The 12,430-nt window shown below is 23.0% G+C and overlaps 1 protein-coding gene across 1 annotated transcript in view; it reads right to left on the bottom strand.

The window, feature by feature from the left end:
* The window catches only part of AcCoAS (acetyl coenzyme A synthase), a 58,126-nt gene extending 49,180 nt beyond the window's left edge, over window positions 1–8,946 (bottom strand). The window contains exons 1-2 of the mRNA XM_075304006.1: window positions 8,885–8,946; window positions 1,495–1,857 (exon numbers count right to left, since the gene is read on the bottom strand). Of these exons, the coding sequence (XP_075160121.1) occupies window positions 1,495–1,805 (311 nt within the window). The 5' untranslated portion in view covers window positions 1,806–1,857; window positions 8,885–8,946. The remainder of the gene's footprint in view (window positions 1–1,494; window positions 1,858–8,884) is intronic.
* Between the last annotated feature and the right edge of the window lie 3,484 nt (window positions 8,947–12,430).

The raw sequence follows: 12,430 nt of genomic DNA, 5'->3' as shown, positions 1-12,430 counted from the left end.
AATTCAATAAATTATGCTTAGGTTAGGTGGCAGCCCGATGTATCAGGCTCACTTAGACTATTCAGTCCATTGCGATACCACAGTGTTGAACTTCTCTCTTATCACTGAGTACTGCCCGATTCTATGTTAAGTTCAATGGCAAGGGACCTCCTTTTTATAGCCGAGTCTGAACGGCGTTCCTCATTGCAGTGAAACTACTTAGAGAAACCCTCAGAAATGTCATCACCATTATTGAGGTGGGATAATTCTCCGCTGAAAAACTTTTGTTGGTTTTTGGTTAAAAGTGGATTTGAACCCACGACCCTGTGTATGCAAGGCGGGCATGCTAACCATTACACCACGGTGGATCCCATCTTTATCCTTATTTTCATTTCATTTATCTTAGAAACAAATTTCGTTATTTTAAAGAAGCCGAATCTTTGGCTTGGAATCAATTCCAAATACTAAGGGAATAACAAAATCTTGTGGTTCCAAGTAATTTTTTTGTTTTAAGTGTAGAGTTCTGTATTTAAGGCAGTTTGGAGACTTACAAGAATACGAATATTCGTTTGGGAGAAATGAATTATTTTTTTGTGTTTATATTTTATTTTTACTGTACAAAGAAATTTTAAAATAAACGTCAATTGAATACATTTTTCAAAATAATAAAACATTGTGTTTCTTTATTTTGAGACATTTTTTTTGACAAATTCTACGTTTTGTTTTCGTTTTTTTTTTGTGGGAATGTGGTTCATTGAACGTCATAGCCGTTTTGTTGTCACTTTTCAGACAAACCTATTGTTTAATGCAAAATAAAGAAAAGAAAAACATAAAATAAACAAAAAAAAAATGATTGTACTTTCACCAATAAGAATAATTCATATTCTTACTTTTAGTTAATGATTCATTGTAACAAGGGGTTCTACGAATTTTGGGGGAGGTTGTGGATGGTTGGTCAATAGTAGGTAGATCTTTTGACGTGGTTTATTTTGGTGTATGCTGAATTTTATTATTAAAATTTTTGTTGGATAGTTATCAATGCGCAGGCCCAAGAGGAGGGGGGCTACCCCATGAACCTCAACCTTACTCACTTATGTGAAGAACCAAAAGAACCACAACAAAATCTTAAAAAGGACCAAACATGTGTTTTAGTTTTTTTTTTCGTTCTATAAATTTCAATGCTGTTGTTGTTATGATTTCCTTCTATAGGCCATAGATAAATATACACATACTAGAGGTTTTCTTTTTTTCTCGTATAAAGGCTTTTTTCAAATTTTTTGGTTTCGTAACAGTCATTTTTGTTTGGTTTTTCCCTTTGTATTAGGGTGAGTGTGTGTGTGTGCGTGGGTATAAGAAATCGATATTACTTCAAAGAATTCTTTGGCTGTAGTTGTAAAACGAAAATTAGACCAAAATGTCCTTTGACAACCATTCGAAAAAAAAACACACACACACAGACTACGTCATACAAATTCCAGACAATATTCATTAAGGATTTTTTTTTTCAGAACTTACCAATAATATGCGATATTATCTCCTAAGCCATTGCGTATATTACGATCCAATAGATTATAGCAAATATTTGTTGAGGCTCCTTCCATCCATTTGATTGAAATGGGTCCTTTGCTTACATCGAAATTATATTGTAAAAATTTCTTTGGCTCAGCTGGGGTTTCCCAATGGAATTGTTTGGCCACGCGAGACCAAAATTCCTCAGGATTATCCAAAGATTCTTCATAGAATTTCTTGTATTCCTCCATGTTGGATATATAGGAATTTTTACTAATAGCCGGATGAGGCTGATAAATTGATTTATCCGCAGGCATTTTGTTAAGAAATTTGTATGGGGGTTTTTGTTGCTTAGGAAATTTCAAAACACTTTTAACAAAATAAATTATTAGTTAATTCTTTTAAAAATTTTAACAATTTTTTTTTAAATTATTTTTTCACTTTAATTATTTGAAATTTTGTTATTATACGTTTTTGTGTTGGAGCTACTATTTATTTATGTTTGAAATTTTAGTTAATTTTTGTATGTCTTTTTAATTCCAGTTTCCTCTGTTTTTTTTTTGTGTTTTTCTGTAAAGTGTAATTTTTTTTAATTTAATTTTACCACTTCAACACGTCTTAACCATTTGAATGTCACTCGTATACTGAAATGCCTTCAAAAAGAACCCTAATGTATCTTGAAATATTATTTGCACATTTTGTATCTGTTAGATACTTTTTACCCTCCCCCTTTCAATCCCAAGGCTTTTGCTCTCACTTCCAAAGTGATCCAAAGCTTTAACTTTTGTTTTCTATGAAACATATGCTATGAAAAGCTTTTACACTACATATTTTCTCTCACCATATGGGTGTTTGAAAATGAGCAAAATAAGGGAGACCTATCGACTGTCATTCAAATAATTCCTACCCTTAAAAAGTATGTGGTAGCCAGAGTTAACATAATGAATTTTTATTTTGGTCCTAAATTGGAACAAAATTCATACCAGTGAACCATTTTTCCAAATTAGATTAATATTATTTAAAAGTTAAAATTTTACTTGCATAGAAAATTTTGTCAAAATTTTATTTCTATGGAAAATTTTGTCAAAATTTTATTTCTATAGAAAATTTTGTCAAAATTTTATTTCCATAAAAAATGTTGTCAACATTTTTTTTCTATAGAAAATTTTGTCAAAATGTTATTTCTGTAAAAAATGTTGTCAAAATTTTATTTCTGTAGACAATTTTGTCAAAATTTTATTTTATTTTATTTCTATAGAAAATTTTGTCAAAATTTTATTTCTGTAGACAATTTTGTCAAAATTTTATTTTTTTCTGTAGAAAATTTTGAAAAAAAAAGTTGTAGAAAATTTTTTCAAAATTTTATTTCTATCAAAAAATTTGCCAAAAATTTTATTTCTATAAAAAATTTTGTAAAAATGTTATTTCTATAGAAAATTTTGTCAAAATTTTATTTTTTTGGAAATTTTGTAAACATTTTATTTCTATAGAAAATTTTGACAAAATTTTAATTCTAGAGAAAATTTTGTCAACTTTATATTTCTAAAGAAAATTTTGTCAAAATTTTATTTCTAAAGAAAATTTTGACAAAATTTCATTTCTATAGAAAATTTTGACAAAATTTCATTTCTATAGAAAATTTTGACAAAATTTCATTTCTATAGAAAATTTTGACAAAATTTCATTTCTACAGAAAATTTTGTAAAAATTTTATTTTTATAGAAAATTTTATTTTTATAGAAAATTATGACAAAATTTTATTTCTGCAGAATATTTTGAAAAAAAAAATTTTCTGTAGAAAAATTTGTCAAAATTTTATTTATACAGAAAATTTTGACAAAATTCTATTTCTATAGAAAATTTTGTCAATTTTTTAGAAAATTTTGTCAATTTTTTTTAGAAAATTTTGTCAAAATTTTATTTCTATAGATAATTTTGTCAAAATTTTATTTCTATAGAAAATTATGTCAAAATTTTATTTTTATAGAAAATTTTGTCAAAATTTTATTTCTATAGAAAATTTTGTCAAAATTTTATTTCTACAGAAAATTTTGACAAAATTTTATTTCAATAGAAAATTTTGTCAAAATTTTATTTCTATAGAAAATTTTGTCAAAAATTTATTTCTATAGAAAATTATGACAAAATTTTATTTCTGTAGATAATGTTTACAAAATTTTATTTCTTCAGAAAATTTTGTCAAAATTGTATTTCTATAGAATATTTTGTCAGAATTTTGTTTCTATAGAAAATAAAAAACATTCAAAATTTTATTTCTATAAAAAATTTGCCAAAAAATGTATTTCTATAGAAAATTTTGGCAAAAATTGTATTTCTATAGACAATTTTGTAAATGTTTATTTCAATAAAAAATTTTGTCAAGATTTTATTTCTATAGAAAATTATGACAAAATTTTATTTCTGCAGAATATTTTGAAAAAAAAAAAAATCTGTAGAAGATGAAGAAGATAGAAAATTTTGTTTGTCAAAATTTAATTTTGTAGAAGATTTTGTCAATATTTTATTTCTATAGAATATTTTGTCAAATTTTATTTCTATAGAAAAATTTGCCAAAAATTTTATTTCTATAGAAAATTTTGCCAAAAATTGTATTTCTATAGAAAATTTTGTCGACATTTTATTTCTATACAAAATTTTGTCAAAATTTTATTTCTTTAGAAAATTTTGTCAAAATTTTATTTCTATAGAAAATTGTGACAAAATTTTATTTCTTTAGAAAATTTTGTAAAAATTTTATTTCTGTAGACAATTTTCTCAAAATTTTATTTTATTTCTGTAGAAAATTTTGAAAAAAAAACAAAATTCTGTAGAAAAATTTGTCAAAATTTTATTTCTATAGAAAATTTTGTCAAAATTTTATTTCTATAGCAAATTTTGACAAAATTTTATTTTGCTATAGAAAATTTTGTAAAAATTTTAATTTTATAGAAAATTTTGTAAAAATTTTATTTTTTTTTTTGGAAATTTTGTAAAAATTTTATTTCTATAGAAAATTTTTACAAACTATTATTTCTATAGAAAAATTTGCCAAATATGTTATTTCTATAGAAAATTGTCAAAATTTTATTTCCATAGAAAATTTTGTCAGAATTATATTTCTACAGAAAATAAAAAAAAATCAAAATGTTATTTCTATAAAAAATTTGCCAAAAAATTTATTTCTATAGAAAATTTTGGCAAAAATTTTATTTCTATAGAAAATTTTGTAAAAGTTTTATTTCAATAGAAAATGTTGTCAAAATGTTATTTCTATAGACAATTTTGTCAATTTTTTTTTCTTACGACTATACTTTTTCAGTGTTATATCGTTATAGGTCGAAAATGAGAATAAGTCAATTCAGTTGAAACAAATATAAATCTCGATAAAAAATAAATCTATGGAAATAAAATTTTGACAAAATTTTCTACAGAAATAAAATGTTGTCAAAATTTTATTTCAATAGAAAATTTTGTCAAAATTTTATTTCAATAGAAAATTTTGTCAACTGTTTATTTCTGTAGAAAATTTTGTCAACTTTTTTATTTCGATAGAAAATTATGACAACATTTTATTTTTGCAGAATATCAAAAAAAAAAAAAAAATTTTATACAAAATTTTGTCAAAATTTTATTTATACAGAAAATTTTAACAAAATTTAATTTCTATAGAAAATTTTTTTAAAATTTTATTTCTATAGAATATTATGTCAAAATTTTATTTCTATAGAAAATTTTGTCAAAATTTTATTTCTGTAGATAATTTTTACAAAATTTTATTTCTTTAGAAAATTTTGTAAAAATTTTATTTCTATAGAAAATTTTGTCAAAATATTATTTCTATAGAAAATTTTGTCAAAATTTTATTTCTGTAGATAATTTTTACAAAATTTTATTTCTTTAGAAAATTTTGTAAAAGTTTTATTGCTCTAGAAAATTTTGTCAAAATTTTATTTCTATAGAAAATTTTGTCAAAATATTATTTCTATAGAAAATTTTATCAAAATTTTATGTCTGTAGAAAATTGTATTTCTATTGCAAATAAAATTTTATTTCTAAAGAAACATTTTATTTCTATAGAAATTTTTTCAAAATTTTATTTCTGCATAATATTTTGAAAAAAAAAAAACTTTTTTCTGTAGAAAATTTTGTCAAAATTTTATTTCTATAGAAAGTTTTGTCAAATTTTATTTCTATAAAAAATTTGCCAAAATTTTTATTTATATAGAAAATTTTGCCAAAAAATCTATTTTTATAGAAAGTTTTGTAAGAGTTTTGTTTCTATAGAAAATTTTGTCAAAATTTTATTTCTATAGAAAATTTTGTAAAAATTTTATTTCTATAGAAAATTTTGTCAAAATTTTATTTCTATAGAAAATTTTGTAAAAATTTTATTTCTATAGAAAATTTTGTCAAAATTTTATTTCTATAGAAAATTTTGTCAAAATATTATTTCTATAGAAAATTTTGTCAAAATTTTATTTCTCTAAAAAATTTATTTTTATTGAAAATAAAATTTTATTTCTATAGAATTTTTTTTCAAAATTTCATTTCTACAGAATATTTGAAAACAAAAATTTTTTCTGTAGAAAATTTTGTCAAAATTTTATTTCTATAGAAAATGTTGTAAAAATTTTATTTCTATAGAAAATTTATTTCTTTAATTTTATTTCTATAGAAAATTTTATTTCTGTAGACAATTTTTACAAAATTTTATTTCGTTAGAAAATTTTGTCAAAATTGTATTTCTATTCAAAATTTTGTCAAAATTTTATTTCCATAGAAAATTTTGTCAGAATTTTGTTTCTGTAGAAAATAAAAAAAATCAAAATTGTATTTCTATAAAAAATTTGCCAACAATTTTATTTCTATAGAAAATTTTGGCAAAAATTGTATTTCTATAGAAAATTTTGTAAAAGTTTTATTCCAATAGAAAATTTTGTCAAAATTTTATTTCTATAGACAATTTTGTCAAATTTTTTTTCTTACAACTATACTTTTTCAGTGTTATATCGTTATAGGTCGAAAATGAGAATAAGTCAATTCAGTTGAAACAAATATAAATCCCGATAAAAAATAAATCTATGGAAATAAAATTTTGACAAAATTTTCTACAGAAATAAAATGTTGTCAAAATTTTATTTCTATAGAAAAATTTGTCAAAATTTTATTTCTTTAAAAAATTATGACAAAATTTTATTTCTGCAGAATATTTTGAAAAAAAAATTTTTTTCTGTACAAAATTCTGTCAACATTTTATTTGTACAGAAAATTTTGACAAAATTTTATTTCTCTAGAAAATTTTGTGAAAATTTTATTTCTCTAGAAAATTTTGTCAAAATTTTATTTTATAGAAAATTTTGTCAAAAATTTATTTTTATAGAAAATTTTGTCAAAATTGTATTTCTATTCAAAATTTTGTCAAAATTTTATTTCCATAGAAAATTTTGTCAGAATTTTGTTTCTGTAGAAAATAAAAAAAATCAAAATTGTATTTCTATAAAAAATTTGCCAACAATTTTATTTCTATAGAAAATTTTGGCAAAAATTGTATTTCTATAGAAAATTTTGTAAAAGTTTTATTCCAATAGAAAATTTTGTCAAAATTTTATTTCTATAGACAATTTTGTCAAATTTTTTTTCTTACAACTATACTTTTTCAGTGTTATATCGTTATAGGTCGAAAATGAGAATAAGTCAATTCAGTTGAAACAAATATAAATCCCGATAAAAAATAAATCTATGGAAATAAAATTTTGACAAAATTTTCTACAGAAATAAAATGTTGTCAAAATTTTATTTCTATAGAAAAATTTGTCAAAATTTTATTTCTTTAAAAAATTATGACAAAATTTTATTTCTGCAGAATATTTTGAAAAAAAAATTTTTTTCTGTACAAAATTCTGTCAACATTTTATTTGTACAGAAAATTTTGACAAAATTTTATTTCTCTAGAAAATTTTGTGAAAATTTTATTTCTCTAGAAAATTTTGTCAAAATTTTATTTTATAGAAAATTTTGTCAAAAATTTATTTTTATAGAAAATTTTGTCAAAATTTTATTTCTATAGATCATTTTGTCAAAGTTTTATTTATATAGAAAAATTTGCCAAAAATTTTATTTTTATAGAAAAAGTTGCCTATAATATTATTTCTAAAGAAAATGTTGTCAACATTTTATTTTTATAGAAAATTTTGTCAATTTATTTTTTTAGAAAATTTTGTCAAAATTTTATTTCTGTAGAAAATTGTCAAAATTTTATTTTATAGAAAATTTTGTCAAAAATTTATTTTTATAGAAAATTTTGCCAAAATTTTATTTCTATAGATCATTTTGTCAAAGTTTTATTTATATAGAAAAATTTGCCAAAAATTTTATTTTTATAGAAAAATTTGCCTATAATAGTATTTCTAAAGAAAATTTTGTCAACATTTTATTTTTATAGAAAATTTTGTCAATTTTTTTTGAAAATTTTGTCAAAATTTTATTTCTGCAGAAAATTTTGTCAAAATTTTATTTCTGTATAAAATTTTGTCAAAATTTTATTTCTATAGGAAATTTTGTCAAAATTTTATTTCTATAGAAAATTTTGTCAAAATTTTATTTCTAGAGAAATTTTTTCAAAATTTTATTTCTATAGAAAATTTTCTCAAAATTTTATTTCTATAGAAAATTTTCTCAAAATTTTATTTCTATAGAAAATTTTTTTTCACAATTTTACTTCTATGGCAAATTTCGGCAAAATTTTATTTCTGTACAAAATTTTGTCAAAATTTTATTTCCATAGATTTATTTTTTATCGGGATTTATATTTGTCCCAACTGAATTGACTTATTCTCATTTTCCACCTATAACGATAATAACACTGAAAAAGGATAGTCGTAAGAAGGAATACAATCACCTCAACAATTTTTTTGTTTTTTTTTTGAACATGTATTTTTTCTTATGACATATTATTGAAATGTTTATGATAGTTGCAAATGTTTTGTACGATACTGTATATCCGTTACCTACTGTATATTTCTGTGAATATCACGTACATGTAATACATTTGCGTACAATATGCCACCAAATTCATTTGGATGTTACGCATAAATTTCACTTCACAAGTATCTATACATAAGGTCTCATCAATAAGTGTATCACATTCTCATAACTTAATATCACAATGGCCCAATTTGAATTACCCGTACTGTAAGTGACATTCGAGATTTCATTTCTCTTCGATCGCATTCAAGATATGCAATTTCTTATAAGTTTATAAAACTGTTTGTTAACATTTGACATTATTAATATTTATGAGCCTCTTGCAAACTACCATTTAAGCTTCATTTTTCTAAGTTGTATCCTACTTTCGTTCATAATTAAGTCAAATTATATATAAATAAATAACAATTACCCATTCTCTCTATTGTCCTCTGTTTTATATTTGACACTGCATACTCTCCAGTGGAGAGTTGTCTTTCAAGTTAGCCAATGTTGCCAACTCTAAATTTCTCCCTGGTATGTGATATTGTGTATGATGCGTAAGAACCTCTAGTAGAAATTTCGTTTTCGTGGCAATAATACAGTTGTGCCCATGGCTGAACAAGAAGGTTAAATAATGGGCCCATATGATTGTAATTTTTTTATTTCGACAAAATTTTAAGATGTCAAAATCATATGTTTATGGTGGTTGCAGCTCTCCAAATGACACTGCATAATAAATGCATGGAAAACCAACTCACGCATCATAGCTGGAGAATTATTCGAAGATGACTTTAGTATCTTGATTACACATTCCAGTTCCAAAATACCACGCACATCAGTTTTTAAACTGCATCATGAACTGTTTTTGTCAATAGCTGGCGAAGATCCATTTGACTGGCTTCCATTCTTAACTTTGGTGGGTATTATAGTCTTATTTGTCTCATATCGGTATTCCTCGGCTGAATTATCCACTTCACAATCACTCATAGGTGAAGCAATTAAATTTGAACCTTCATTTTTCTCTGGATTTGAATTATTTTTTTTTCAGGATAATTGAAAGAATAAATAATTGCCACTTTTACCAATGCCATACGATTCTTTTATCAGCTGATTTTGACTTCTTAAAATTGTAAACAACATATTGAATTTTTTGTTTTTGTAATCGTGATTCAACCTCTTTATTCAGCCATGGTTGTGCCCTGTATTTCTTATTGCCAGAAAATATAAACAATCGATAATAATGTCTCAACCATTTTTCGACGGCAAAAAGAGTCTTCTAAATTAGCTTTTTGGTGGAAAAAACTAAAATATATTTTTTGTACATGTTAAGGAAACTTCGCAAATGTTTATTTATGATTTATCGCTCGATATATATGTATTAGAAGTTTAGGAAAATTAGAGTCATTTTTACAACATTTCGACTAAGCAGTGGCGATTTTACAAAGAAAATGTTGGTATTTTGACCATTTTTGTCGAAATCAGAAAAACATATATATGGGAGCTATATCTAAATCTGAACCGATTTCAATAAAATTTGGCACACTTGACTACACTACTAATTGTACTCCTAGTGCAAAATTTCAACCAAATTGGGCCAAAACTCTGGCTTCTGGGGCCATATAAGTCCATATCGGGCGAAAGATATATATGGGAGCTATATCTAAATCTGAACCGATTTCAATAAAATTTGGCACACTTGACTATAGTACTAATTGTTCTTCTTGTGAAAAATTTTAAGCAAATTAGGTTAAAACTCTGGTTTCTGGGACGGTATTAGTCCATATCGGACTAATCTGAACCGATTTCTTCCAAAATCAATAGGGTTCTATTTTGAGCCAAAGCACATACTTGTGCCAAATTTCAAGTCGATTGGACTAAAACTGCGACCTAGACTTTGATTACAAAAATGTGTTCATGGACAGACGGACATGGCTATATCGACTCAAGAGCCCACCCTGAGCATTTTTGCCAAATACACCATGTGTCTATCTCGTCTCCTTCTGGGTGTTGCAAACATATGCACTAACTTATAATACCCTGTTCCACAGTGTGGCGCAGGGTATAAAAATGTACAGAAATAAAATACTGAACAATTTTATATAAAAATTATGTTTTGAAAAAAATTGTATAGAAATAAAATTATGACAAAATTTTCATTAAAAATTGTCTATAGATTTAAAATTTTGACAAAATTTTCTATCAAAAAAAAAAAATTGACAAAATTTTCTATAGAAAAAAAATTTTGACAAAATGTTCTATAGAAATTAATTTTTGAAAAAATAAATAGAAATAAAATTTTAACAAAATATTCCTATAGCAATAAAATTTTAACAAAATTTCCTATAGCAATAAAATTTATGACAGAAATTGACAAAATTTTCTATAAAAATAAAAATTTAACAAAATTTTCTATATAACTAAAATTTTTATATAAAAATTATTTTTTGAAAAAAATTTTATAGAAATAAAATGTTGACAAAATTTTCATTAAAAATTGTCTATAGATTTAAAATTTTGACAAAATTTTCTATCAAAAAAAAAAATTGACAAAATTTTTTATAGAAAAAAAATTTTGACAAAATGTTCTATAGAAATTAATTTTTGAAAAAATAAATAGAAATAAAATTTTAACAAAATATTCCTACAGCAATAAAATTTTAACAAAATTTCCTATAGCAATAAAATTTATGACAGAAATTGACAAAATTTTCTATAAAAATAAAAATTTAACAAAATTTTCTATAGAACTAAAATTTTGACAAAATTTCCTACAGAAATAAAATTTTAACAAAATTTCCCATAGATATAAAATTTTGCAAAATAAGATATTTTAGTAAGATTTTCTCCCAATTGTGGTAGATTATTTTTGGCTCAAATGGCAACCGTGCTTCCCATACAATTTTGTACGTAGATTTTTGGTGGAAAAGCTACTAGTATTCACCTTAAAAGTGACAAAATTTCCTAGAGATATAAAATTTTCACAAAATTTCCTTTAGATATAAAATTTTGACAAAATTTCCTTTAGATATAAAATTTTGCCAAAAATTTTCAATGGAAACAAATTTGACATTTTCTATATACAATTTTGATAGCAAAAATTTTACAGAAGTAAAATACAGAAAAATTTTCAATAAAAAATTCCTATAGAAATAAAATGTTGACATTTTCTATCGGAAAAAAATTTACAAAATTTTCTATAGAAATTAAATTTTGAAAAAAAAAATCCTATAAATATAAAATTTTGATAAAATTTTGTATCTAAATTAGTTTTTGAAAAAAATATAGAAATAAAATTTTAACAAAATATCCCAGCAAAAAAATTTGGAAGTTCTTCCGAAGGCACAACTTTAAAAGCACTTCCAGAAGATGCACTCCCAATGATGTTCTTTAACTACCCAGGAAGTTTTTTCATACTTTTAATGGGTAATTTTAACTTTTTTGTTTCAAATATCTTAAAAACAGAGTAAGAATTCACAAATCATTTAAATTTTGTCGAAAAAAATGGTAACTCCAATCTGACAAAATTGTGAATTTTTGGAAAATATTAGAGGTCAAATGTTTCCGACAAGCGTTAGAATCCATGAAAAATTATAAAAAATTATAAAAATAATTTATTTTACAAAATATTATTAGTATTTGTTGGTTTACATCCAAAACATTGAATTCGGATCACACCTAAAAAAGTGATACAAATTCAGTGCAATGACAAGCCCATATTAAATTCATCGCTTCTGCGTCAAATTTGCACCACTTCCGGATCCAAAAAGAACATCTTCACTACTTTTTTGGCAACGCTTTTTTTGCTGGGATCCTATAGCAATAAAATTCTAACAAATTTTCCTATAGCAATAAAATTTTGACAAAATTTTCTATAAAAATTTAACAACATTTTCTATAGAAATAAAATTTTGAAAAATTTTTCTATAAAAATAAAAATTTAACAAAAATTTCCTATAGAAATAACATTATGACAAAA

Source organism: Haematobia irritans, chromosome 4, assembly GCF_050003625.1.
Source record: "Haematobia irritans isolate KBUSLIRL chromosome 4, ASM5000362v1, whole genome shotgun sequence".
Taxonomy (NCBI): domain Eukaryota; kingdom Metazoa; phylum Arthropoda; class Insecta; order Diptera; family Muscidae; genus Haematobia; species Haematobia irritans.
Note: the sequence above shows the minus strand (reverse complement) of the source record. Positions and strands in the feature narration are given on the sequence as shown.